The sequence below is a fragment of the Pararge aegeria genome, chromosome 5 (assembly GCF_905163445.1).
Source record: "Pararge aegeria chromosome 5, ilParAegt1.1, whole genome shotgun sequence".
Classification (NCBI taxonomy): domain Eukaryota; kingdom Metazoa; phylum Arthropoda; class Insecta; order Lepidoptera; family Nymphalidae; genus Pararge; species Pararge aegeria.
In genome coordinates this window covers 513,420-538,883 of record NC_053184.1, presented here as the reverse complement: position 1 = coordinate 538,883, position 25,464 = coordinate 513,420, and the positions used below count along the sequence as shown (strand labels likewise).

General features: G+C 37.9%; 1 protein-coding gene across 13 annotated transcripts in view; it reads left to right on the top strand.

Moving 5' to 3' along the window:
* LOC120623638 (probable phospholipid-transporting ATPase IA) overlaps positions 1-25,464 on the top strand; it is a 97,408-nt gene that overhangs the window by 17,149 nt on the left and 54,795 nt on the right. The window contains exons 1-2 of one of the 13 annotated variants that reach the window (XM_039889739.1): positions 18,685-18,730; positions 22,336-22,724. The exons of 9 other annotated variants lie outside the window; for them this stretch is intronic. In XM_039889739.1, the coding sequence (XP_039745673.1) occupies positions 22,607-22,724 (118 nt within the window). In that variant the 5' untranslated portion in view covers positions 18,685-18,730; positions 22,336-22,606. Of the gene's footprint in view, positions 1-18,684; positions 18,731-20,294; positions 20,399-22,230; positions 22,725-25,070; positions 25,265-25,464 lie in introns of those variants that run through there. 3 more of the 13 variants (XM_039889740.1, XM_039889738.1, XM_039889744.1) reach the window with 3 other exon arrangements.

Sequence of the window (25,464 nt, the reverse complement as noted above, 5' to 3'; positions counted from 1 at the left end):
TTATTTGCGCGGGCAAGATTGTAAATACGCTTTAGGCTATTTAGCGCTGGGGTCTGGGTGCCTATTCAAATTATTTCTACGGTCCACAAAAGGTTTTTCTAGTAAAAACTAACCTAGTTTGTATGTAAATCTCTTAAGGGAGAATGACAATGATAACGGGAGATCATAGGGTGATTGCTAGTTACATATCAAAAGCCTGGGCACGAAGAAGAAAGATACATAAACGACCCGATGACTGCGAAAAATGTCTTTATACCGAAAATTGTCTTTGGCTCGCGGAAGAGATTGCAGAAAAAACCAGTAAGTATACCATTTCCTTAGAGGTAAGAGGTTTGCAACCCGCACTGAGTTACTAATAAAATTAGAAAAAAAGAAATAGAAAACAAAACTTATTTCAAGTAGCCTAATTTTAAAAGCTCCAAGTCTGTCTATTTTTCTGACTCTACTACCAGTTCGTAGCGGTACGCAACGAGATGGACAGACTACAACAAAATAATAGCTGGAACTCCCTACAAAAAGCAGCGGAGCCTATGTCCAGCAGCGGATGTCAATCAGTGGAAGTGATGATGATGATAAAGATTACCAGTTCGGAAGTTAGTTTCTACCCAGAAGTAGTTGCTCTTTTCCAAAACCCCACTTCATCAATATTTAGGCTGAGAAGGAGTTCACATACGTACGTACTTGTTAGCAAACTAACAAAATCAAAATATGCAAGCGCGCTTAGCTCGTAGGGATCCAGCCAAGTAGAAGCGCACAGATTATACAATTACATTACCACAAAGTAATTAGCTAACTGCTGCAGCTATCTCTAAACACAATGCTGGAGCCCGAAGTATATCAGTGCCTACTTGCGATACCGTGCACTGCATACATGCATACAATCTGTGCCAACCGACTGATTTTTAACCAACTTGCGAGAAAACTAGCCTCCCCAATTATTTTAACCCATACTAATATTATAAATGCAAAAGTATGGTTGCTTGTTTGTCTTCCTTAACGCCTTAGTCAATTTCTGATCCTGGAAAAAAGTCAAATTCCCAATTTATTTTTACATCTATAATAACCATCCATATTTTAAATTTCAACTCGGCCGTCTTTGAACCAGTTAATATTTTTTATCAGTTGCGTCCAGGGCTCGAAACCCCAGTATCGGAATAATTTCGTTTCGTTATGTTAACCGGTTAAACAGGGAATCCGGTTCTTATTTAACTTTTGACGATTGAAATCATCCCGTTTTACGAACTTCAATTTCAGTTCTTTTTGTGATTTGCTGCATGCTTTGCTTTAAGTACGAGTAATCTGAAGCGGCAGGCCGTTTAAATGGTCATAAGTTATTCCATGCACAACATTTTTCTTACATTACTTGCTTTTTCTTTTAAGTTAGTCAAAAGTGTCGTCATATTTAGAGTTTAAAAAATTAAGCTTTTATCTTAATGTTTGAGATCCGACGTGAATTTATGTAAAAAGATGTATAATTTATACCATTTGCGTTCTTTGTAGCGTAGTAGTCCGCGTGCTTCACGACTTAGGCTAGGCATTAATCCAAATTTTCCGGTTAATTGTAACCGGTTCCGAGCCCTGCGTTGTGACAATCTGACCATCCATTTTATTCGCCACTGCTTTTAAGCGTTTAATCTTCAGTACGGTTTAACAAATCAACTCATTCCGAATGTATCCTCCCCGCGACAGGCTTGTCCATATTTTACCCGATAAATGTGTTCGTGTCATAATAAGCCGACATAAATGTAAACGGTTTGCAAACATTCCAACAGGCAACGCGGTGGGATATCCATAGCCCTAATACGAGGTAGTACAGTATCAAAAACTAAATTCGATGTCGAGGTCCAGAATACAACGCCCTTTAGCGATAATACGATAAATTCGCTATTTTTAAATACTTACATCTTTAAAACATGTCCCATCTCTATTTGCACAGTAATTATAATTATAACCCTGACCATTTAACTGGTTGTTAAACTGGCAGTAAAGGCCTGCGGTTAATTAAGTTTCGTGTAATATGTTTTTTTTACGTGGCAAAAAATTTAAACAAACGAACGTTTCAGTCACTTTCAATTTTACACTTATTCTTTAATCGATTTTTCTTCATAAGTATGGTTACATTTACAAACATATCGGAATATACCTACCTATATTTATGTGTTTATTTCGGGAACACTTGACACGTACGTATATAAATATTTAATTCGGGCAAAATAAACGATTTTAGTGCATCATTATTCATTAATGTCCCAGTTATTGGATACAGATCTCGTACGAGAGAAAGATATATAGCTCAACCCCACCACGCTCTAATGCAGCTTGGTGGGGTTGACGTTAATGCCTGTCATTACCAAACGATAATGACAGGCATTAACGTCAACTGCCGAGGCACTAAATGATTTTCGTTTATTCCAAATTCAGATTTCTACAGCCAACTAAAATCGACTGATTTAAGCACCTGCAATATTTACGCATTTTTCTTTCACCCTGATAGAGTTGTCTTCACCCTCACTCTGACGATACACTATTGAACGCTACCTAAGTTTTCGAGACGAGCAAATTGGTACTAGGGACACCTATGATCACCGTCCGGCTGACGTGCGCCGATAAATTCATTATCGATAATGTCCGTATTATTCGAATGCCGATGTTACATTAATATGCAAAACTGCGTATTGGCAATTAAACCTCTTTATTTTTGTTTCTTTTTAAATAGCGGATTTCTGGCATGCGCCTCAAACTTTTAGAGATCTGTGCATTTTTATTAAAGCAGCGGTTGGTCAGCGTTGTGATAGTCCACGGCCTAAAAGCTTGTCGTTCAGAGCGAGACCTTCACTCTCTAATAGGTTGATAATGATGACGATGATTTTTGCGCTCCTACGAAGTTCAAATTGATTGTACCTACCCTAATACCATTGAAACCATTTCCTCACCTTTAGCCTATTTACGTCCCACTGCTCCTCAGGCCACAAAGGACAGAGGGGAGCACGACGCTGCTCCAACGCAGGTTGGTGGGCTTGAACGACTATTTTCTCCCGTAACTTAAGGCATTAGATTTAAATTATTATAAATGAAATAAGACAGTGTAGATTAACTTGGAAATTTCCATTCCTTTTCGTGGTCTATGTCCTATGCTTTCGTGCTTTCAACTAAGTATACCAAAAATCGAGTAGATTGATTGCTTAGTTATGGCGCGAAGGAAGAACAAATAAACACACTTTAATATGAGTTGGGATAGTATTATAGGGTAGGGTAGGGTAGGATGAAGCTAAATGTTCATTGTATTCACTACCGATCACACATCGCGCTGATTTGAGCAAGATACTGATTCAAAGCACGCGGCCGCAGCCCACGAGCTGGCACTTTGGTTTGGCCACACGCTAGTACTATTAGTTATTGTGTGGTTTGGCCCTAGTTTCAGACCTCTGTGTGTCATACGCAACCTATGTGAGGCCAACTCCAATAAAACAAAAAGTTTATCTGACCGATTTCGGTGCACAAGCCTGTTCACAAACACAGGTGTATTCTCTAATCGCTAATTCAGTCAGTTCCGAAACGACCGGAAAGGCATCAGGCGTAGGAACGACAGCTTAACATTCTGTCCGAGACACGGGGGTGAATCACCGCCAATTTTCAAACTCCGGGATGGTACTCAGAATTTCTATACAGAAAAACAAAATGCTTTTCATTGGCCCAATCCGGGATAGAATCCCGGGGTTAAATTGAGTTGAGGCCAACTTCAACTCAACTTAACTAAACTTAATTTTGACGACCTCCCTGCCGCAACGGTGAGCGCTGTGAATCTAAGGAAGGGTTTACGAGACTAAGACGTGCCGTGCTAAGCGATTTAGAGTTCCGTTGCGGTGTCGCGTACAAACCGATTAGGGTTAGAAATACCATACTCCCTAGCAGGTTAGCCCGCTACCATCTTAGACAGCATCATAACTTACCACCAGGTGAGATTCTAGTCAAGGGCTTACTTGTAGTGGAATAAAAAATAGCAATCGCTCTTGTGGATTATAGCAAACTCAACTAAATAATACAATAAAACCTTGTTAATTAATCTTTATTTAATGTTAAATTTTAAAATGAAGTTTGGAAAGAGCAACTGCTGAGTTTCTTGTCGGCTTCTTCTCGGCTGAATCTGCTTCCGAACCTGTGGTAGAGTCACTACAAGCAGACATACTTGTCGTTTCAAAAGTGATTATATTAAGCCTACTTGAAAAAAAAATATTTTGAATTAAAATTTGTGTTAAACTTTTTACATTAGGTACCTCTAATTAAAATAAATGATTTACAGAAAAAAATATAGAAGACGATTCAAAGAAAAGTTAAACTTAATCAGAGTAATTAAAAGAACTTAACCGTTGCCTACTTGAAATTAAAATAATATCAGCTTAAGAGATAAAAGTGTAGAAAGACTGCGAAACTTTGACGATGTTCAAGTTTTCTTATAAGAAAGCTGTGACAAAGTTTTAGTTGAGTGAATTCCTGCGGGACCATGCCTTTATTTGCAGTATGCGAGAAAATATGTTAGGGAAAATTTAATTTTCCTACCGCCGTAAACATCAGTTTTTGTGCTTTTGAGTTAAAGCAAATCTGTATCAAATCTGAATCTAGAAATTCACCAAGATTCAGATTTTAATGAATTAAAGATGAAAATTTGATAAAAAATTTGGAGATAGAGCACGGAACTTAATCAATTGAATATCCTCCGGGCTCCCACTAACCAAATGCTTACCAATGGGGAAAGTAGGTATACAAAGTATGTCCGCCAATCTATGCCTAGGTATTAAACAACTATTCGTCATTTAACCAGGAAACTAAAAAGCTGATTGCACAGATAGAGATCCCTTTAAAAGATCGCTATCATATTGAAATGGTACCACCTCTGATGTATAACATATAATTGGCGGAGTGACCGAGTATAAAAAAAACATAGCTACAGTCTAATTAAGAACCTCCACCTTTTTTTTATAAGTAATTAATAATTAAAATTGAAATATGTGGGGGGGCTAAGCTACCTATGTTTATGAGTAAGGCACGCCGCATGACATTTTGTTACGATCCATAGTAAATGCGGGTAAACCTTCGGCAAAAGGCTCGTAGAAGTGAAGAAAGTTATAGACATGAGATACAGTTAATATTTATTTTTAGGAAAAAACCTGCACATAGGCTAGATGACAAAAGTTGAAAGTCCATTCAGGAGACACCTAAGGAGGTGTCAAGGCTAACCGCAATTTCTTGGCTCGCTCGATGCTGTCGACTTGTGCAGCTGACGTCATTAGCATTTTTAGTATTGAATATGTCGTTATGCTCAGCTCTTACGAATCGAACTGAGGCCAGTCTAATAGCACACTCATTTCTAACCTACCATTTATTCTATATCTTCGTCTGTCTGGGCTTTTCTTTGGAACGTGTTAGGTGGTTAATAATATATGGGCTACTCATTACCTAAGGCGTGCTAAGCGATTTACCGTTCCGGTACGAGTTGCGTACAAACAGACTAAGTATGGATTTACTATAACTGCCATACTCCTGACGGTTTAGCCCGTTACCACCTTGACTGGATTATCACTTACCAACAGATGAAAATTGCAGTCAAGGGCTACCTTATAGTGGAATAAAATCGAAATAAACCTCTTGATAGGTAAACTGAAACGATTTCGGCTGAAATTTTCCAGTTAGTAAAGAATAGCGCTATGTAACGACTCTATACTGATTCCATTTCATTCTATACGTGCCCCGCGCACGTCTGACGTCAAACCCGAGGAACGTTGCTAGCTTACAAACTTTCTGTCGTTTTCCCCATTTCATGGTAAACGTTTAGGACATCAGAGGTTAAATAATTACTGTCAGCGGCTAAATGGAACGAAGTGCCTGTTCGAGGAACACTCTAAAATGGAGTGGTTTCTCAATATTAGTCCACGACTAATATTAGTACACGGTTTCTGTAGGTTTTTAATTCGGTGTCTACAAAATATTAGACGACATACATGTAATGTACGCATCAAAATTGCCATCTTTGTGCCAATTTGAATATATAAATATTTGACTTTGACCAGACCAATGAAAAATCAGAAATTAATACATTTCCAAATTGCACCTGCCGAACTGATCGAACCACAGGCTTTCCATTTATGGTACCAAAATGCTCACCACTGGATGGATAAAAAACCGTAATTAATGAACGCGGACGAAGTACACGGACAAAAGCTAGTAGATAAATGAATGTACGGACTAGCACAGTTCCATTGGATACAACAGCAACGCGTCACAGCCCGCCCCAGGTGATATCGACACGCGAGCTTTGAGCTTGCCGCTTTCCCGCCCAGTGCGAGGCGGCCGCGCGCGCGACTACCACGTCGGCCGCTGCCACGCAACACTGGCGCGGAAACTTTCCCGACTTCCGAAAGCCTTGTGAGATACTCGACAAACTTATCAAACCTTCTAGTGTTACTCTCTACGTATTACACGTATGTATACTCTAGTATACATATTCTGAACTCGTGATAACAGGTTTTAAAGACACTTTGAAACAAATAGCTTCGCCAATCTAAATCTAGTATTAAAGTGTCTTAGAACTAGTGTTCATACGTTTTAAATATAAAAAAATAGGTTACAACTTTGAAGTATATTTACATCTAACTTTATTTACATTGTACAACGTGTAATGGAATTACGAAATAGGTACTGTTGAAGGGTGCATAGGTAAGTATATTTCATAAGGAGTCACTTTGTAAAAATATTAAATCAAAAGAAGCATATTTATTTTTCCATACAAACTAATTCAAAACATTCCAAGTGTTTACTTATGATATTGAAGATGAAAGACCGATACGCGCATAACCTATTTTACTTTTGCATGTGATGGGCTGTATCTTATTTATTTAACTAAAACTATGGCAACGGTTTACTCAAAAATTGTTAGCGTTTCGATTTCATAGAAGAATCTCAGAGACAATAAATAATGTACCTCTAGAGCCTCTGAAGTATTATTTCAGTTTTCATTTACACGTTGTATATCTCTAAAAATCTAAATATAGTAGTACAGTGCCTTAGAATTAGTGTTATTAAGTTTAAAACGCACTTTGAAACACATAGGTAACAACATACAACTAAGATATAGTACTAAACGACTAAATAAAGTACAAAACGACTTTGTATACTCAGGTTACAAGTGTGACAAATAATGACGTCAATCAGTTTATATTGTTTGTATCCACCAATCTAAATCTAGCGCTAAAGTGTCTTAAAACTAGTTTTAATAGGTTTCAAAGAAACTAAAAAAATGGGTTACAAATATGTTGAGTATTTACGTCTCAGTATATATTGCTCCGTATATGTCCATCTATTTAAATAAGTTTCAAAGTCTCTTAGAACTAATATTTTTTTGTTAATAGGTTCAAAATACACTTTATAATATAGTACATATCTATGAAGAGTATATGACGGTGGGTCTTAGTTTATGTTACTGTTTATATATTCACCAATCTAAATCTAGCATTAAAGTGTCTTAGAACTTGGAATGAAACTAATAACACGTTTGCGATTCCAGTGTAGATTTTCGGCACTTAGGTATGCAATGACCTAGCTACGCTAAGCTATACCTGTCACTTTTTAAAACCTACAAACATCCTTTTTGGTCACACTAATATTTATCACGACTCCGAAAAACTTTCCTAATTTCAAATAACCGATGCAAATAACCTTATGAGATACTCGAAAAACTAATAAAAGTGTTACTAAGCTATATAAAACTAGTGTTAAATATAAAGATGAAGGAGGGTATTTATACCGTATGTCGCGTATGTTTTTGATTGTGTCTAAGAACGATGATTATTCATTGTTAATGTGTACATATACTCAATCATCATCATCGTCATCATATCAACCCTTTACCCTTTACCCATAATGAGAAAAGTTTAAGGCCGTCCACCACGCTGGCCCAGTGCGGTTTGATGGACTCACACACCTGAGAACATTATGTAGAACTCACAGGCATGCAGGTTTCCTCACTATGTTTTCCTTCATCGTTGAAGGAAATCATAGTGAGGAAAATATATTAATAATTCAATTGCTTAACACGCAACTTAAAAAGTAAGAGATTCGTGTTGGGATTTCAACTCTGCCCCTCGAAAGTGGAGTCGGGCTTCTACCCACTGGGCTATCACCGGTTTCTATTTCAATTATTTATTTGATAATTTAAAGAGTTCCCGGTGTAGTTTGTTTCATTTAAATTTTATAGGAAGCTAATGAGGTCTAAACTCCTCAAAGGACAGCATAAAATCACTCGCAAGCAATGCAATGATTAAGTAAACCACTGGTTTATTGCTATTATTACTACTAGTTTAATTTTATGAGCTGCTACTTTTTCTTCTAACACACTAATTGTGCAACTTATCCGACTAAGGTTTAAAAGATACCAAACAAAATCTTGCCCCCGCCACAAACAAGATTGATAGTTTCTGCGATACTAAAACTCTTTGTAAGAAACAAAGTTTTTAGCTTTGTATAACAGTAAAGCTGTGATACTTAGACTGTTTTAGTAATATTAGTAATATTAGTAGTAGTAGTAATATTAGGTACCTTCTAATTTGATAAATTACGGATAAGAGGGTGTTTTCATTCATGAGAATGAGATAAAAATGCGATTTAAAATCGGTGCCACGCGGTGTCATCTATGTTATTTTATGACTGATGTTATATTATGTATTGCCTACACGCATAAAAGCTTTTTTGCGTAGGTATCACCTTGTTAGTTACATATAGACTCATCATGCTACTCCAATACGGCTTGGCGGGGTTTAACGACATTATTAAATGTCAGTCAGAATAACCAGGACCTCCGGGACACGGGGTGCCCTAACTATTATATGACATTTTTTTAACAGGAAAACTAAACACCTGACAATTTTGGCCTGATCCGGGAATCAAATCCAGTACAACTAAGGTACCTACCTCGCCGATCCCTCAGATCCTAGTTTATATGGGTAAATGTACGCGAAAGTGCACATTGCAGGGCGGATTAGATATCTTGCCTTACGCACTCTTTTTAACAAAAAGATTTTAATTTAAAGCCGCTTTTTTGTAGTTTTTCGTAGAGCTGTATTTTAATATATCCGGCCCCTTTGAAATATAAAATAACTATCACATTGTACCACGTTTATCAAACAGCGATGATTAACGATTTTCATCTTTACTTTCCGTAATTTCATGGTATCAAGTTTCAATCGTAATTGTTGTAAAGTTACGCACAGTACCTATAATTAATGTATTTCTTTTGTAATCTCCAACTCATGAAAGCCGGACATCGATGGGAAGCAATCATATAATGTGCTGGTTTGGCCCACTGAAACTCCACATTGTTGTTTGGTGATGTTTAAAAATAATATGCAGCTAAAGTTGTTGTGGGCTTCTTCTTTAACTTCGAAAGCACCGTAGCTTCCGTCTTTAGGTGAGTAGGTAGAAGTTTATAGGTATAGGTGCAACGGGTTCCCCGGATATCTAACAGAGCCAACAAGACGGACATGCCGTGGTGATTTTTAGTTTGGGTATACCTCCTTTAGAGTGGAAAAAAGTAAGTAGTATAAAGCACACAAGAAAACAGAAAGTCGATTTCGTTATAATTTTAGTAGCTACTATTCACAACCGGAAACAACGTTATTCCCTGAGGCGTAGCCTTCCGAGGTAGAGAAACCAATAAATAATAAGGTAAATACCGATTAGGTAAATTGAATAGATTCGAATCGTAAAACTTTATATTAGTTGGTTTCCCCACTGGATTTTCCCGCCCGCTCGCGTTTATTCATAGCTCATTCATTTCATTCACCGCTCTTTCAATTTATCGTCAAAATATACTTGTTGTGGCTATTTGTTTTCAATTTTAATTTACTAGCGCTTACTCGGGAATTCATCCGGTTGCTATTGTATTCCCAGGGTAAAATGAAGTCTGTGTACGTTGTATCCAGGACGTACTACTATTCAAAAACCGTCCTCTGTGCTATTATAGTATTTATGTACTAACGCTATTCTTACTTAAACTGTTTTCAATTTTTCAATTTTCAATGGCGCATTTTACTCGGTTATGTATTTAATTTAATTTTGATCAATAAAGGAGACAAAATCACATATTTCCTACACCCTAATATTATGGTCATATCTACCTAATACCGGTCCACTACAGGGCACGGGTCTCCTCCCACAATGAGATGGGCTTAGGCCGTAGTTCACCAAGCTGCTGGCCAAGTGCGGGGTGGACTCCTCACGCCTTTCAGAACGTTATGGAGAAATCGCAGGTATTCAGGTTTCGTCACGATTTTTTCCTTCACCGTTGAAGAAGAAGTGATATTTTAAATACTTAAAAAACGCACATAACTTAGAAAAGTTAGAGGGCGTGCTGGGATTCGAACCTGGCCCCCCGAATGTAAAGCCGAAGTCCTAACCACTGGGCTATTTTTGGTCGCTACAAGTGAGCCCTTGACTGCAATGATGATGCAATCTGACATGGTAGCGGGCTAACCTGTTTTGGAGGCTCCTCTCTACGCGGCATCGGAACGGAACGCTTAATCGTTGATGACCTACCTACCTCATATACCTTTGCACTATATTGAATGAATGTATATATATTAATTCATAAATTCCATGAAGCAAAATAAGTAAGTTAAGGTGAAATAGTGTTTCATAGACGCAGTGAAAGCAGCTGTTGTGAGTGTTTACTTTCACTGGCTACGGGACTATTTTAATTATTCTCAGTTCTCTCAAACATACAAAGCGCTAAGTGGATACTGTTATTAGAAGGTTGTGAAAACTTTAAAAGTCTATTTAACAACTAGCTTGTTTTTTTACTTCAGTCAATGTTATTGTGTTTGGCAGTCTGAATAGGAATCAAGATTTATCAAATGCGAACAAAATAACAAAACATTTCCAGTTAACAAGATTACTTTAAAAAGTATAATAAATTATAAATAGTTAATAAATATAAAATAATCCATCGAAATTTTTTAACTTACTACATGAGTACAAGATACGCATAGATTTAACATTGTTATTTTATGTACCTACGTCATCTAGAAACCGCACATCACGATATAAATAATAGAGAATTTTCGCTAGACCGCCGCCGCTTCGCGTCGCTCGCATTCACTATAAGGTGTATCTTAATACATCAAATTAATAATGGTTTACGGGACATAGCGTTTTCCACCCCTGTTCCCTCGAGAGCACCCGTCCATCCCCGTTACAGTATCAAAAATGTAATATTAACAATTATTTGTGTAAGAAAAAAAATTGCACTGCGCCAAAAAAAATATTTACTTGTATTTCAATGATAATAAACTTTTTTTTTATTGGTAAGTAGGAAATTTTTGGTGAACCAAGTCTTTCTTCCTTTGGCCCTTGAAATAGTCGGTCAAATAAACAGTCCAATTTAAATGTCTTTATACATACGTAAATATTATAGAAAGACTAACAGACAATCATTGATGCCGACAGGAAAAAACCCGCGCGAAGTTATACCCGCTCATTCCAAGTGTAGAGAGAGGAGATGCGGCAGAGAAATACGGTCGGCGAATTAGGCATTGCAAATTAGAATTATTCAGTGGAACATTTTGAGGAAATGCATTATATTTGTGGGCGAACGCTCGTTCTGTTTTAGAAATGAGGTGGTGCGAGCACGAATGGGCAGAAATGAGCAAGCGCGCCTGTTTAATGCAAATGGACGGAATTAAATATGAGAACTTCGCCAACTCACGAGCCCGTACTCAGTGACATATTATTGCAGCCGGGAATGTTAAGCTTAGTTACTTTTCTATAGTGTAGCGTTTAAAGTAAGTATAGCGGTCTAGCCTACGTAGTAACTTGGAGTATAGTTATGTTATTTTAAGCCTTTGGTTTATAGGAGAGCTATGTTACGATAAGGCCTTCAAATTGTACTCTATCTCACTTATTCTATGTATTCTTGTTTTCTTTTATTTCTGTTCTATTTTATTCTGTGTTATTTATTTAATTGTTGTCGTGTGCAATAAAAGTATGTTCATTCATACATTCAGTCATTCATTGTAACTCTCCATTTGGTATAGACATGAAGAGTTATTATGTAAGCTGAGACCCATTATTTTGTTAACATGTGCAATGGATTGATGTAAAGATGAATGACTCATTATTACATCAATCCATTACTGAACCACTCCAGGGCACGGGTCTCTCCCACCATTGAAATGTTTAGGTCGTAGTAGGTACAGTTAGGCTTTCCAAGCGCGGAGTGGCGGACTTCACACGCTTTTTACAAAATTATGAAGAATTGTAAGGTTTTACTCACGAAGCAAGTTAATTTGAAAGAAAGAGGTGCTTGCCGGGGTTCAAACTCTGCCTACTTCGCAGTCAAGGGTTTATGTAATTCTGTAGTAGTTCTATCGTTTATGAAGCAAAACTTAGTGAAGTAAAGTTAAAAGCACACTTTTACGGCCCATCTACCCACAGCGGCATTAGGTTTACTGCAACGTTCTTAATGCACTTCAAAATATGGGCGTAAGCCGCAGTTAACTGGGTTTAATGTTCCTACACTTGGCTCGGTTCGGTGTGTTCTAACCATTATAACCCGCTAACTTTTACGACCTGCCCCGCGCATTGGTGAGCGCTTTAGGTCTTATGAGTTGGAGTCCCGCATTCTATCACCGCCAGAGCCAATTTGGAAATTTAGTATGAATTCCTAAATTGCGGTTGGGTGGACAAAAAAATTGCAAAGTGAACTTAATTTTAGTTAGTTAGGTACTCTTATTTAATCTGCGGTCCCAGTATATAAATAACTGGCTGCGCCTCAGGGTGTTACCAGTTACTGTCTGTACACTTACCTAATTGCAATAAAAAAAACATGATTTTCAGGACTAACAGCAGCTCATATTAGATACTCCTTCTATTTAAGTACCCGTAAGCTGAAATCAAAAGGGTTTCCTTGCTTTATCAAAATCGGTTAATCTGTTCAGGAAGTACGATGCCCACACAGATACATCAGACTCATACCACCCCGTCGTTTTTACGTCGGGGCTTAAAAATATTGATGCTCCTGTAATCCACCAGTAAGAATTCAATGTTTTTCCGTGACCAAAAGTAGCTATACTACCTACGACTGCCGACTGGCGCAGTGGGCAGCGACTCTGCTTGCTGAGTCCAAGGCTGTGGGTTCGATTCCTACAACTGAAAAAGGTTTGTGTGATGAACATTAATATTTTTCAGTGTCTGGGTGTTTATTTATATACATATTATTCATCAGTCGTCTTAGTACCCATAACACAAGCTACGCTTACTTTGGGGATAGGTGGCGATGTGTGTACTATCGTACTATAATTATTTATATTTATTTATTTATTTACTCTCCGTCATTTCAACTTCCTCTAATTGGTTAGTTAGGACGTAAAGGAGGGGTACACAACCGACAAACAAAAACACTTTTGCATTTTTAATATTAAAATAGTAAGGAAAAACATCGCAAAAAAGTACGCGTCGATAAGAACAACCTTTTGGAAGTATTAAAATCGATGGTGCGCTGGTAGCCCGGCCGTGGCGCATTACAGTATTCCAAAGGGAGTGTAACTCATGTATGAAATGAATAAATGATGAACTGACTGACAAAAGGAATACGCGAGCGAGCCCTTTGTATCAACCCTTTTATGAGGAATGGCCCGCAAGTTTGTACATGGCTACGTGCGCCAGCAATTGGTAAGCACGTTATTAAGTCTTACAGATATGCTACTACGTCTGCTTACTTCGTAAGCCTATAAATGATCCCGAGGTTGAAATGTATATAGGAACTTCGACTCCCCACGCTGCTGCAATACACGTTGTTAAAATCACTACATGTGATTATAATCATCTTATTTTTTAATTACTGTACCAACCATCACACAGTAAGTACATAAAATAGAGAAACAAACCTAACACTGCATATTCTATTTATTACAGAAGGGATTAAGAAGCTTTGAGCTGAACTGCTCTATCCATACTAAAATTTTAAATTCGAAAGTGTGAATGCTTGTTTGTTTGTCCGCCCTTCACGCCCTAACTTAACGACCAATTGACTTGATTTTTGATACACCCAAAATTACCCCAAATTAGTTCAAAGCACGGAAAATTATATCAACTACTTTTGGTCTTGGAAAAACATAAAATTTCTAGAGGTTCCTCGAACATTCGTATTTTTTCACCACCAAATACTTATCGTCCTTTCTTGACGTCCTAATAGAGTAACCTAACGACTCATTCACCCCGGGTAAAACTGCGGGGCTTTGCTAGTAACTGAATAGTTAATTGATTTTTATTAAGGCAAAATGTATCAAAATCTTAAAAAGACACAAACGAGAACCTCTAAAGTCTGCCAAAACTATCTCTCGACCTCTGATTCGCAACTAGGTCACCATTCTCTCCTAAAAAATGAAGCTCTTTTGTAATCTTAAGGTTTTCAATGAAACACAGTCATTCCGAGCTTAGATATCTTCACATACCCCACCTACTATTAATGCCAAGCGTGAAATGGAACCTTATCACCTTGATTAAAGTACTTCCTCTAGATATAATCCTCGAGTCGCGTATTAGAGCTGCCTCGATGCTTTAGTGGTTAGCATGTTCAATATACGCGGTTAGTTTTTTTGAGTTGGGCCAGAAATCTTTAGGTATTGGAATTTCCTGTCCAGAAATTAATTATTAGTAGGTATGTAACAATGTTAAGCCAGCTTCTATCCAATATCCAACCTTAAGCGATGAAAGCCTAGTGGCTAGGACTTCGGTTTCACTATACCTGTAAATTTTCTAAGATATGTGCGTTTTTAAGCAATTACAATATAACTAGCTTGAACGGTGAAGAAAAAAATCGTGAGGAAACCTGCATGCCTGAGAGTTCTCCATAATGTTCTTAAAGGTGTGTAAAGTCCACCAATCCGCATTGTGCCAGGGTGGTGGACTACGCTAAAGCTTGTAGTGGTTTTGTGCCCTGTAGTGGTTTTTGAACTCGTATATCAAAGGTTTCACTTACTCGTATTGAAGCAAAAACCCGTGACTTATCAATTTCATTGCCCGGCGACGGAAAATAGACTATAAGAAGCTCACGGCTAAAAGAGTCGCCAAGATTACCTTAATAGCTGTATTGTAGTGTCGGCGAAATAAATTATTATTTTTCTTTTGTCATCGCCGTGCCTAATGGTGGCAGACAATAGCCGCCTCAGTCTGGCCCGCAACTTAATCAGAACGCCGTCCGCCCGGTGCCCAGTTGCCACTATCACGTTCACCCTGGCTAGGGTGACCAGTGGCGCTCCTTCAGTACCTGTATATAATCATATTATATTTGAACGTATAACGAGTGGTGACGGCATAACAGAATACAGTTGTCACGAGCCCCCCTTAACGCGGGTGTCGTACGAGGCGACTAAGGAAATTTAACTTAAAACGGTCGGCAGCGTAGTCTCTGCTACTACTAGCAACTAGTGCGATCACCAACCCGTCTGCCCAACGCGGTGATTATGGGGAAACCCTCCCATTGGGAGAGACCTTTAGTCATGCGGTGGACTGTCACGTACTAGCTTTTGATGTTGATGATGATGATTTGAACGTTACTCTTAATTTTTCATTCAGTGCTTCATTACTATTTTTTGCGTAAAAGCTATAACTTTTGTACTAAATTCAGAGTAAATTTGTTAAATTATTTGTGTTCTTGTTATGCCAACTATTTGGCGATTGGCAGCGACCCTGCTTTCTCAGCCCAAAGCTGTTGGTTCGATTCCCATAACTGGAAAATGTTTGTGTGATGAATGTTTTTCAGTTTTTGTTTAATATTATAAGTATTTATGTATATTATACATAAAAATATACATCACTCATATTAGTACCCATAACACAAGCTACGCTTGTCGCTTACTTTGGGCCTAGATGGCGATGTGTGTAGGTCGTAGTAGGTTTATTTATTTATTTATGATTCCCTTCACCACGAATATTAAAATTCTGAAAATCGTACAAATATGAAATATGTTATTTCAAGTTTTTAAAGTGAGCTCTACATGACCATTATCGAAGACACTCACAAGTATTTTAAAAAATATAAGGTACAAATCCATATATTTGACCCTATTAAACCCTTTTAAATAAAAGAAAAGCTATTGAAATCGTCATGAATTCGACAGAGGATTTATGCGAATTGTCGAAGACGATACGATTAGAATTATGATGTCCAACTGTATCAACATCGATTAACAATTATTATAAAATTTTGACAACGTAAACCGTGCTTTGTCACATGTGTCAGACTGGTTTACTGTTAATAACTTACTTTTAAAAGCAAAAAAAACAAGTGTTTGGAATTTATTTTGCCTAACGTAAAAAAATTGATAGAAACATCATAATAAATGGAGAAACACTTAAAATAGAAAACTCCACTGTTTTTCTAGGAGTGACCTTAGATTGTAAGCTACAGTGGGGTACCCATAAAGAAAGCCTAGCGAGTAAACTCAGCTCAGCTGCATGTGCAATCAGGAAAATTAGACAGCTTACCGATTTTGAAACAGCTAGGCTTGTTTATTTCGCAAACTTACACAGTATTATGTCCTATGGGATCTTACTGTGGGGAAAAGCTGCAGATATTGAAAGTATATTTATACTACAGAAAAGAGCCGTACGATCAATATATACACTTGTATCACGCGAATCGCTTCGTGAAAAATTTAAACAAATAGGTATTCTTATAGTAGCTTCGCAATTATCTATAATAATATAGTCTTTGTGAGGCAAAATATTACTCTTTATAAATCAAAAGCTGAAATTAACAATCGACTTACCAGAAACGGACATAAATTAGTGATATCTGCACATCGTCTGCGAAGGGTGCGGAGCTCCTTTGTGGGGTTGAGTATACGCTTTTACAACATGATTCCTAAGAAAATACTTGACCTACCAATGCATACATTTAAAAAATGTGTAAAAACGCATCTAGTACAGCGAAGTTACTATACACTTGATGAATTCCTCAATGACAAGGTAGATTGGAAGCAGCCAGCCTCGCTCTCATCTCCCGCAAGATAGAAAAATGATTGTAAATGTTGATGTTGGAAAAGAGCAACTACTGAGTTTCTTGCCGGCTCTCTCGGTAGAATCTGCTTTCCGAACCGGTGGTAGAGTCCCAACAAACATACATACTTGACGTTTCAAAAGTGCTTATAAAGTAGGCCTACTTGAAATAAATGAAATTGAATTTGAATTTGATACAGCCAACGTTTTCATTCAAGGCAATTCAATTTTTTCATAGAAAAAAATGAGGATGATCTGTGGAAATCCGGATTATTTACTATCTTGCAAAAATGTTTTTTCAAATACTTTTATTACATTTATCTTAATTCTTATTTTATTTAGTAAGTACGAGAGCCGCTCCTTTTATTTAATAAAATATATAGGTATTATTTATATGTTTTGTGTCTTGATTGCATTGTCACTTACTATCACGTGCTAACCTGTCTTCGATTAAAATTAAATTAACTACGAACGAATGCATTACAGAGATAACAAATTAGTCATCCAACAACTACTATTAAGAAATTAGTCACAAGTTGCAACGGAAAGTTCCTTACTATTAAGACTAAAGTGTCTACGTATGATCTAGATTTACGTCCTCGATTTCTGCGTGCTATGGCCACCTTATAAAAGGCGTGCTTTAATTCCCTATATGGGCCCGTGTGACGTCATCGCCGTAGGCCAAGAGGTCACCGCTTGTAGGCACACCTTTTCCGCACCCATTTTTCGCTTCTGAAAGACAGCTTTGTCTAGTCTCTATAAATACCCCGGTCAAATTGAAACTTCCGATTCACTTCGTAATACCATATCGCCTTTTATATCATTTTATATCCCGGACTGTACGCTATGAGTACCTACTCAGTACTCGATATAACAGGTGATAATTGAGTACGTATATTTATTTTACTACTTCTGTTAGCTGATGAGAATATAAAAAGCGCCTTCCTAGATACGTCAACTATCCAGCACAATAAGATTTTTGCTTAAACTCTTCAGGTTTATAATATATAACAGTGAGATATTAACAGTAATATTAACAGTAAAACAGTGATAGCACAGTGGTCAGGACTTCGGCTTCACTCTCAGGGGGCCGAGTTCGATGCCCAGCCCGCACCTCTAACTTCTCTAAATTATGTGCGCTTTAAGTAATTAAAATATCACTTGATTTAACGGTGAAGGAAAAACCTCGTGGGGAAACTTGCATGCCTGAGACATCTCCATAAAGTTCTCAAATGTGTGTGAAGTCCACCAATCCGCACTGGGCCAGCGTGGTGGACTACGCTAAACTCTTCTTATTGTGGGAGGAGATCCGTGCCCTGAATTTGGACGGTAATGGGTTGATACGATGATAGGTTCTAGCGGAGCAGTTACATCGACATAAATCAATAGTGTATTTAAATATTGACAATTTCGCTTTGGAAATGCCGCCCTGTTATTTGTTTACATAAATAGATATTTCTATTTGACCACGGCGTGCGCTGTGCCATTTTCCCACAGCCGTAGGGCGTGTGTTGTTTGTTTTGGGAAAAGACTTAATCTTATCAATCGCTATAAACTATGAAGTAGATAGTATAATGTCGCAACGTTATCATTATGCGGGAACATCTTTAGTTGACATCCACGCTTTATTAACGCTGGTCGACGTTCTAGTTAACCGTTGACGTGTTCGCGATAGGAAACGTATGTTTGTAAAGTTTTTTTCGTTTTTAGAATAAAACCCCCTCTAGTTTATCGGTTGTAGAGGCGTACCCGTGCTAGAATGGTAGAGATGCCTGCCCACAAACTTAATCTAAACATTTTGAAACTTTTTCTGTTTTATTTTTTAAATAGACTACAATCCCACCCGACGATACGTAGTCATCACGACTTTACGACAATGAGCTATATACCTACATCGTAGTAGTATGTATGTGAGATGAGGCGAGCTTAAAATTAAAAGTGATAGGGAAATAAAAATCCGGACAGGCATTAGGTATGTTTTCGGGTAGGGTTTCCCGTATACCCCAGTAGAAGCAAGTGATAGAATTTAATTATGTTAAAAAAAACTCAATACAAAGTTCTTGTTTACGCTAGTTGTAAGCCGTAATTTATATACTCGTGCGAAAAGTGTTAATTTTATCACTTGACAATATACCAGAAAATATTCAATGTTTGACGTGCCTAAAAATTATTTTTATTGATAATTGGCGAATCAAGCGGATGGCTCATCTGATGGTAAGTGGAAAACCGTCAAATTACTATAAACAGAGCAACACTTGGCAAACGGACGGAAAGGACATGCAAATAACAGATCCTGTGGATTGCCGCCCCATGTCTGTCAACCTGAGGCGTGTTGGTTATACCTCGTGTGCCTGCAATAAAACTGGCTTCCACGCCTTTCAAACCGGAACTCAGCAATACTGGAACACGGCAATGCGTATATTACGTATAATATATACGTGTATATATCTCTCTCTCCAGTCGCTCCTTCATTGGTGCAGGCCCGATGGGATCCGAGGCCAGCCTAGCAATGGTGTAATATTTGCACTTGGGATCTGGTCTGCCAATCTCTCTCAACCTCTTGCCTTCGGTTTTTCCCGTGGTACCTAATCAGTTTTTCTAAACCCTCATTCCCACGTCGCATGTCATTTCCGAAATAAGAGAGCAGGCGTTGGTAGCGCAGGGAGTTTCTTTGTTGTGACTAAATAGACACGTGTGTGCGCTTGGCTGTTCAAGGAATCCCTAACATTCACCTCCAGCACCACCTCTCGAACGCATCTATTCTTTGCCTTTCTCTCGCCCTAATGGTCCATGTTTCTACTCCGTACATGAAAATTGAAAAAAAAAGCACTGACTAGACGATTCGTGTTTTTGCTTATACTGCGATTTCTCAATTTTCCGGTAAGGCTTGACATGGCGTTTTTGCCATCGCAATGCGTCGTTAATTTCTGGAACACAGCATTGCCTATTAGAGAGCCTAGATAGGTATACTCTTCCACAGTCTCTGTAAATAAATGTAACCAGAAAAAAATATATACAGTATACGAAACGTAACTCTCTCTCTTTCTATCTTAACTAACTCTCAACTTCCGTTCGCCTCGCCCAATCACACTTTACGGAAAGCTCTCGTCACGTATTTATTAATTGAGCGTAAAGAAGTTAAACTTCAAAAACACTTGTCAAGATGCATAATGATTTTTGTGACTTACTCAACACTTTTACTCTTCGCAACGAATGGAGTACCTGGCCCTTGGAAGACTCGCACTTGTGTGAACGACGTTACCTATCTATCAATTACAGTTTCGTTTTTTTTAAGCCATCCACTGAGACATTGAAATGCGTAAGACGAGATTCAAGAGTGTTATCACTAAAGGTGAGATCGAAACACAAACATTTTTTTTATAAATATACGTACTGTTAAATTTTTTCGGATGACACTAATACTTACCCAATGCACATCAAGGTACTCTAGTTAAAACATTCTACAAGCCCCGTCCTGGCGGTCGTTTACTTATAGAACTTGGTTGGCACATAGCGACCAAAAACGAGTACGATGCAACTAAGTTTGCTTGATATATCTGTCTCGGATGTTTCGTCAAATGGCCAAGAAGCTGCTATTTAGACCTGCTAAGTATGTACGAGTATGTAGTGTAAACTCCTGCATGTCGCTACACATTTTATTAGCTTTCATTCTATGAGTTTCGTCATTCACTTCCAGTGCTATGTGACTTGTATAAATATTAAATATAGATAATATAGATAAGATAAGGAATCTAACATTTGTAGTTATTTGTAACTTTCTTTAAGTTACGATTAACCGTCAAGATTTCCATTTTTTTGACGTCATTTTATACCTAAGTGCTTAAGTAGATACGCCTATTTATATAAAGAAGTTTTTGGAGAACTGCTAAAAATAAAATGAAAATGCTGCTTACTGCAAATTTAAATTTGTTGGAACTTGGCTGACACACCATCGTGTGTCTTCATAGAACCAATTGGACATTATTCTCGTAAATGAAAAACTGAATTATAAAAAAATGTTTAGGTTTGTAAGCGTTTTAAATTTTGATTTTTGAGTTTTGACAAAGAATAGCATATGGTACGCTCTGTCCTTTCAATTAACTCTGTGCCAAAAATCAAGTAACTTGGTTGCTTAGTCAGGGCCTAAAGGAAGGTCAAACAAACAAACACACTTTCGAATAATAATAAAAGTAAGGACTAGCTCTTCCCCGCGGACAACAGACTGTTCAAAAAATTAAATTTTCAAAACCCCGACCGAGCGTACCGTATTTCTAATGATAATATAGATAAGGATCTTATGAAACATCAATAAAGCATGAAGTGACGTCACATTTGTAAACCTTATAATAAGCAATCATGAATAAATTAATTTTCATGATTGCATGCTGAATTTAATAATTAATGAAACATTGCTAATTACTTATTATAATCATCGTAATTAAAATCATCAGGCTGAGACTTGCTAAATGGCGGTTCTAGAAAAGGCTGTCACTACCTGTCAGTTGTCAGTGTCTTTATTCAGTCTAACATTTTCTACCACGATTAGTTATTTCCAGAGTGGAAGCTTGTTGGAGTTGTTCGTAGTAATAACAGGTCCAACTTTCCTTAATCATTGTAAAAATAACATAAGAAAGTTTAACTTTGACGTAGGTCATGTGCCCCTAACAGTTCTTAAGCAAATGTAGAGCGAGCTACTTAGGCAGCAGACAAGAGGCCTAGAGTCTGCTCCAGCAAGCATTATGCTCTAAAAGGCCACTTTGTGAGCTTTTTATCTCACGTAGCAGTTTAAACTCATAAAAAGTTTTACCGCAGTCTTATGAATTTTCCACTTACTACTTCTAACGATGATTTAGGTGACCAAGTTTAAGAATTTATTTTAAAAAATGACACTAATATTCCTTTTTATCCTAACTACGAGTGCGTCCCGAGGAATTTAATTTTTTTAAATTAAATTTTGACTCATAAGTTATTGGTATTTTTGACTGGCGAAAAATTTGTACAAAATGCAGAACTACAAACCCACTTATTAAATCAGTTCTTTTATAAAAAAAAAAATACGCGGTCATTGAAAGTTTGTTGACGTCTAAAGTACCTAAGACACGCTTATTTGAATAAAGAGAGAATAAGAAATTTTATTTGATTTGACTACTAGGTAGGTATCAATTTATGAATTAATCTCGACAGCTAATAAATTAAAATATATATGTTTTTATAAGACGAGTTCTAAGTAACCATCGACTTAATGGTGCTATAATAAGTGCATACCCTAAAATGCCTTTTGGACTTTAGAAAATTAGCTTAAGGGTGTTTGAGTCTAAAACAAACGTAGTTTAAGAGTGTCTGAATCTAAAATTTCTCGAGTGTTCAATCTCAAAGCGAATGATAAGCGCTAATGACAGTATCTCAATATTTGCAAAAAATACCATAAGGTTTAATATAAAATGACTAGATGAGTTATAACGTTAGAGAAAATGATCGTAAAGTGTTGAAACTAAGATAATTAGTAGCGAGTACTGGGTAATAGTGATGGTGATAATGTTTGCGGGCGTGTGGTGATGTGATGGCGTGGCCCGGGGGCCCGCCTGGCGCGGTGGAGCTGCCGCTGCACCAGCTGCCCAGCACTGACACCATCGACAGCATCGTGCCCGCTGCTACCGTCCTTGATGGACCAAGAAACAGTAAGTGCGAACGGAGATATTTTTTTATTCGAAAACAAGTTGAAATTTGCATTTTGTAGCAATAATTGACGGACCAAGCACGTGGAAAATCATCGCCATCGCCTGTAAACACTGCAACAAAGCGCATGTAAGGAACACGTCCTATACAATGCCGAACTGTGTCCATCAACCGGAGCCACATTTGCCTGTAATCGCAGCGGCCACCACGGCCCACGCCATTCAGACCGGCTATGTTGCTTGGCTGCAGGAGTAAGAATGCGATACGTTGAATGTCATCGCACCTATAACATTAAAGCTAGTGACTGCTGTCTAACCTACGGCCTTTGCCAGTAACTATCCACTGCTGAAACCGCCCACAAGGCCAAACCTAAGCTAATGTAGAAATTATCGCAACCAATTTTCCAGAGAGGCCATCAGATAGTTGTAAAACTAGCTGGTTGCCCTTGCCTACATCATCGTGAACTTCTTTAACTTTTGCGTTGATGGAGTGATTGTAATATACCCATAAACATTTAATTCGACCCAACACGCGTTCAAAGTCAAAGTCAAAGTCAAAAATATCTTTATTCAAGTAGGCCCACAGGTGGCACTTTTGATGCGTACATAAGAATCACACGGTAGTGAGATGATGGCGATAACCACATTCGTAAACTTAAAACTAAAGCTACGAGGGTTCCAAACGCGTCCCGGTCTAAGAAGAAGCCCACAACAAACTTAGCCGGGTGTTTTTTTTTTTTTTGTTATCGCCATCTCACAATGTAATTTTAAATTATTAGAAGAGCAACCTGGTTAGAGCAATAATTTACACCCAAGCTTTTTTATCGTTTACGTAGTCCTTTATACTATAATAGGACTTTTCTATAAGCTTACGTTTAATACAAACTTTGAACTTTTTAAGAGACATCTCCAAGATGTCCATTGGTAGTTTATTGTAGAATTGTATGCAATTTCCTTTAAACGAATTATGAATTTTATGTAACCTAGTATATTGCACTGTAAGTTTATTCTTACTTCTAATGTTAAAATTATTGCAGTCACATTTTTTCTTAAATTTAGAAATGTTTTTATGGACGTACATTGCGTACGTTGCACCTACGTTGACCTACGTTGCGTAGTTAGACTACCTAAATATGTTTTAATGTAAAAGAAAATGATACTAGTGTTTCCATCTAAGAAATATGATGACTGATGACTGATAGATACCATTTAAAAGTGTTAGCAGCTTTGACGTGTTCACGTAAGAAAACATTACATGAGTGTTTAGTAAATGCAACTTAAAATATTTTTTCAAAAAATTTAAAGGTTAGCTTAGCTTTATGCCAGTTATTCAAATTAACACGAGTAGGTTAAGGTCGAGAAAGAAAAGTATTCCTTAAAGAACTTTGACGTAACTTACTTATTCAACAAGAAGGTTCTAAGTCGAGCTCTACACACGATTCCCTAGAAGTGTCGCACTTGCGCGACGTGCCTATTAGGCAACGACGTCACAGCTCCCAAACCACCTGACTGCACACACTAGCAACATGTCGCTCGACAAAATGTGGTTTTATATTCTCCCCATCTTGATCAAACAAACATAAAATATATCTCTCTCTCTCTCTCTCTTAACATTTATAATGAAAGCTAACCCAAATTTTATATTAACTCATCTTCATCATCTACACAAATTTCTAGCACTTGGCTACAATCTCACATATAGGAAAGTGATGATACCTGCAGTCTAAGATGGTAACGGTAACTACCCTGTAATCAATTTCCATGCGGCATCTCACAGGAACAGGCTCAGCAAAGCAGAGATAATTCCAAAATTGCCCCATAAATACATTCAAACTGAAAAAAAAATCAAAAGCGTTTTAAATAGTGACTATTTAAGACTAGATTCCAAATTAAACTAAGAAAGTTATATTAGAAGAACCAGTGAGTACTTTGGTACGCCTGCTAAGTATGTTTATTACTACTCTTAGTGCATACTGTATGCAGGGTCATCATCACTAGCCTATAACAGTGCATGGCTGTGCTAAAGGTTCCCAAAGGAAGGGATTGCCCATTATCACCACGCTGGACAGAGGGGTTGGTGATTGTGGTAGATGTATTTTGTACAGAGGACGCTGATGCCCGTTGCCCACTACATTCTATTTGTCTTTTCCTACGAAACCCGCGGGTAGAGAAGTGGTGGATGCAACTGTATTCTTATCTGCCTTCACCACACGGCACGCAAGATAATAAGTCGCGCAACAAAAAGTCTTCGCTGTGGGCTGTACGCAGTTTGCGTAATAACACAATAAGATTTAGGCATCCGACATTCACCTTGCTAGGGCTTCCCCAACCTCAGTCAGTCCACAGCGAGCGCGGCGGGCCATCATGTTGGTGCAAATCCTGATCATGATGTACATCGCCACTTGCCTCATGTTCTACGTCGCGCACGTCATCGACTACTACTTCACGGTGCTGTAGAGCGCAGTGCGCAGGAGATGTAGGCGCTCCAGCCATGTGGATATCGTTGCGCGCCATCATCAACAATGACAGTTTCGAGTACCTTGGTGAGTAACTGCATCATCAATACCCTATAAGCACAGTTTAACTGCCTCGTTGGTTGGACAGCAGATCACGGGGTCCCAGGTACAATCCCCGGGTCGGGACAATGGGTTTTTATATCAAGAAATTCCAGCCCAAAGTTTTGAAATTGGCGATGATTCACCCCCGTGCCTCGGAGAGCACGTTAAGCTTAAGTCCTGCGCCT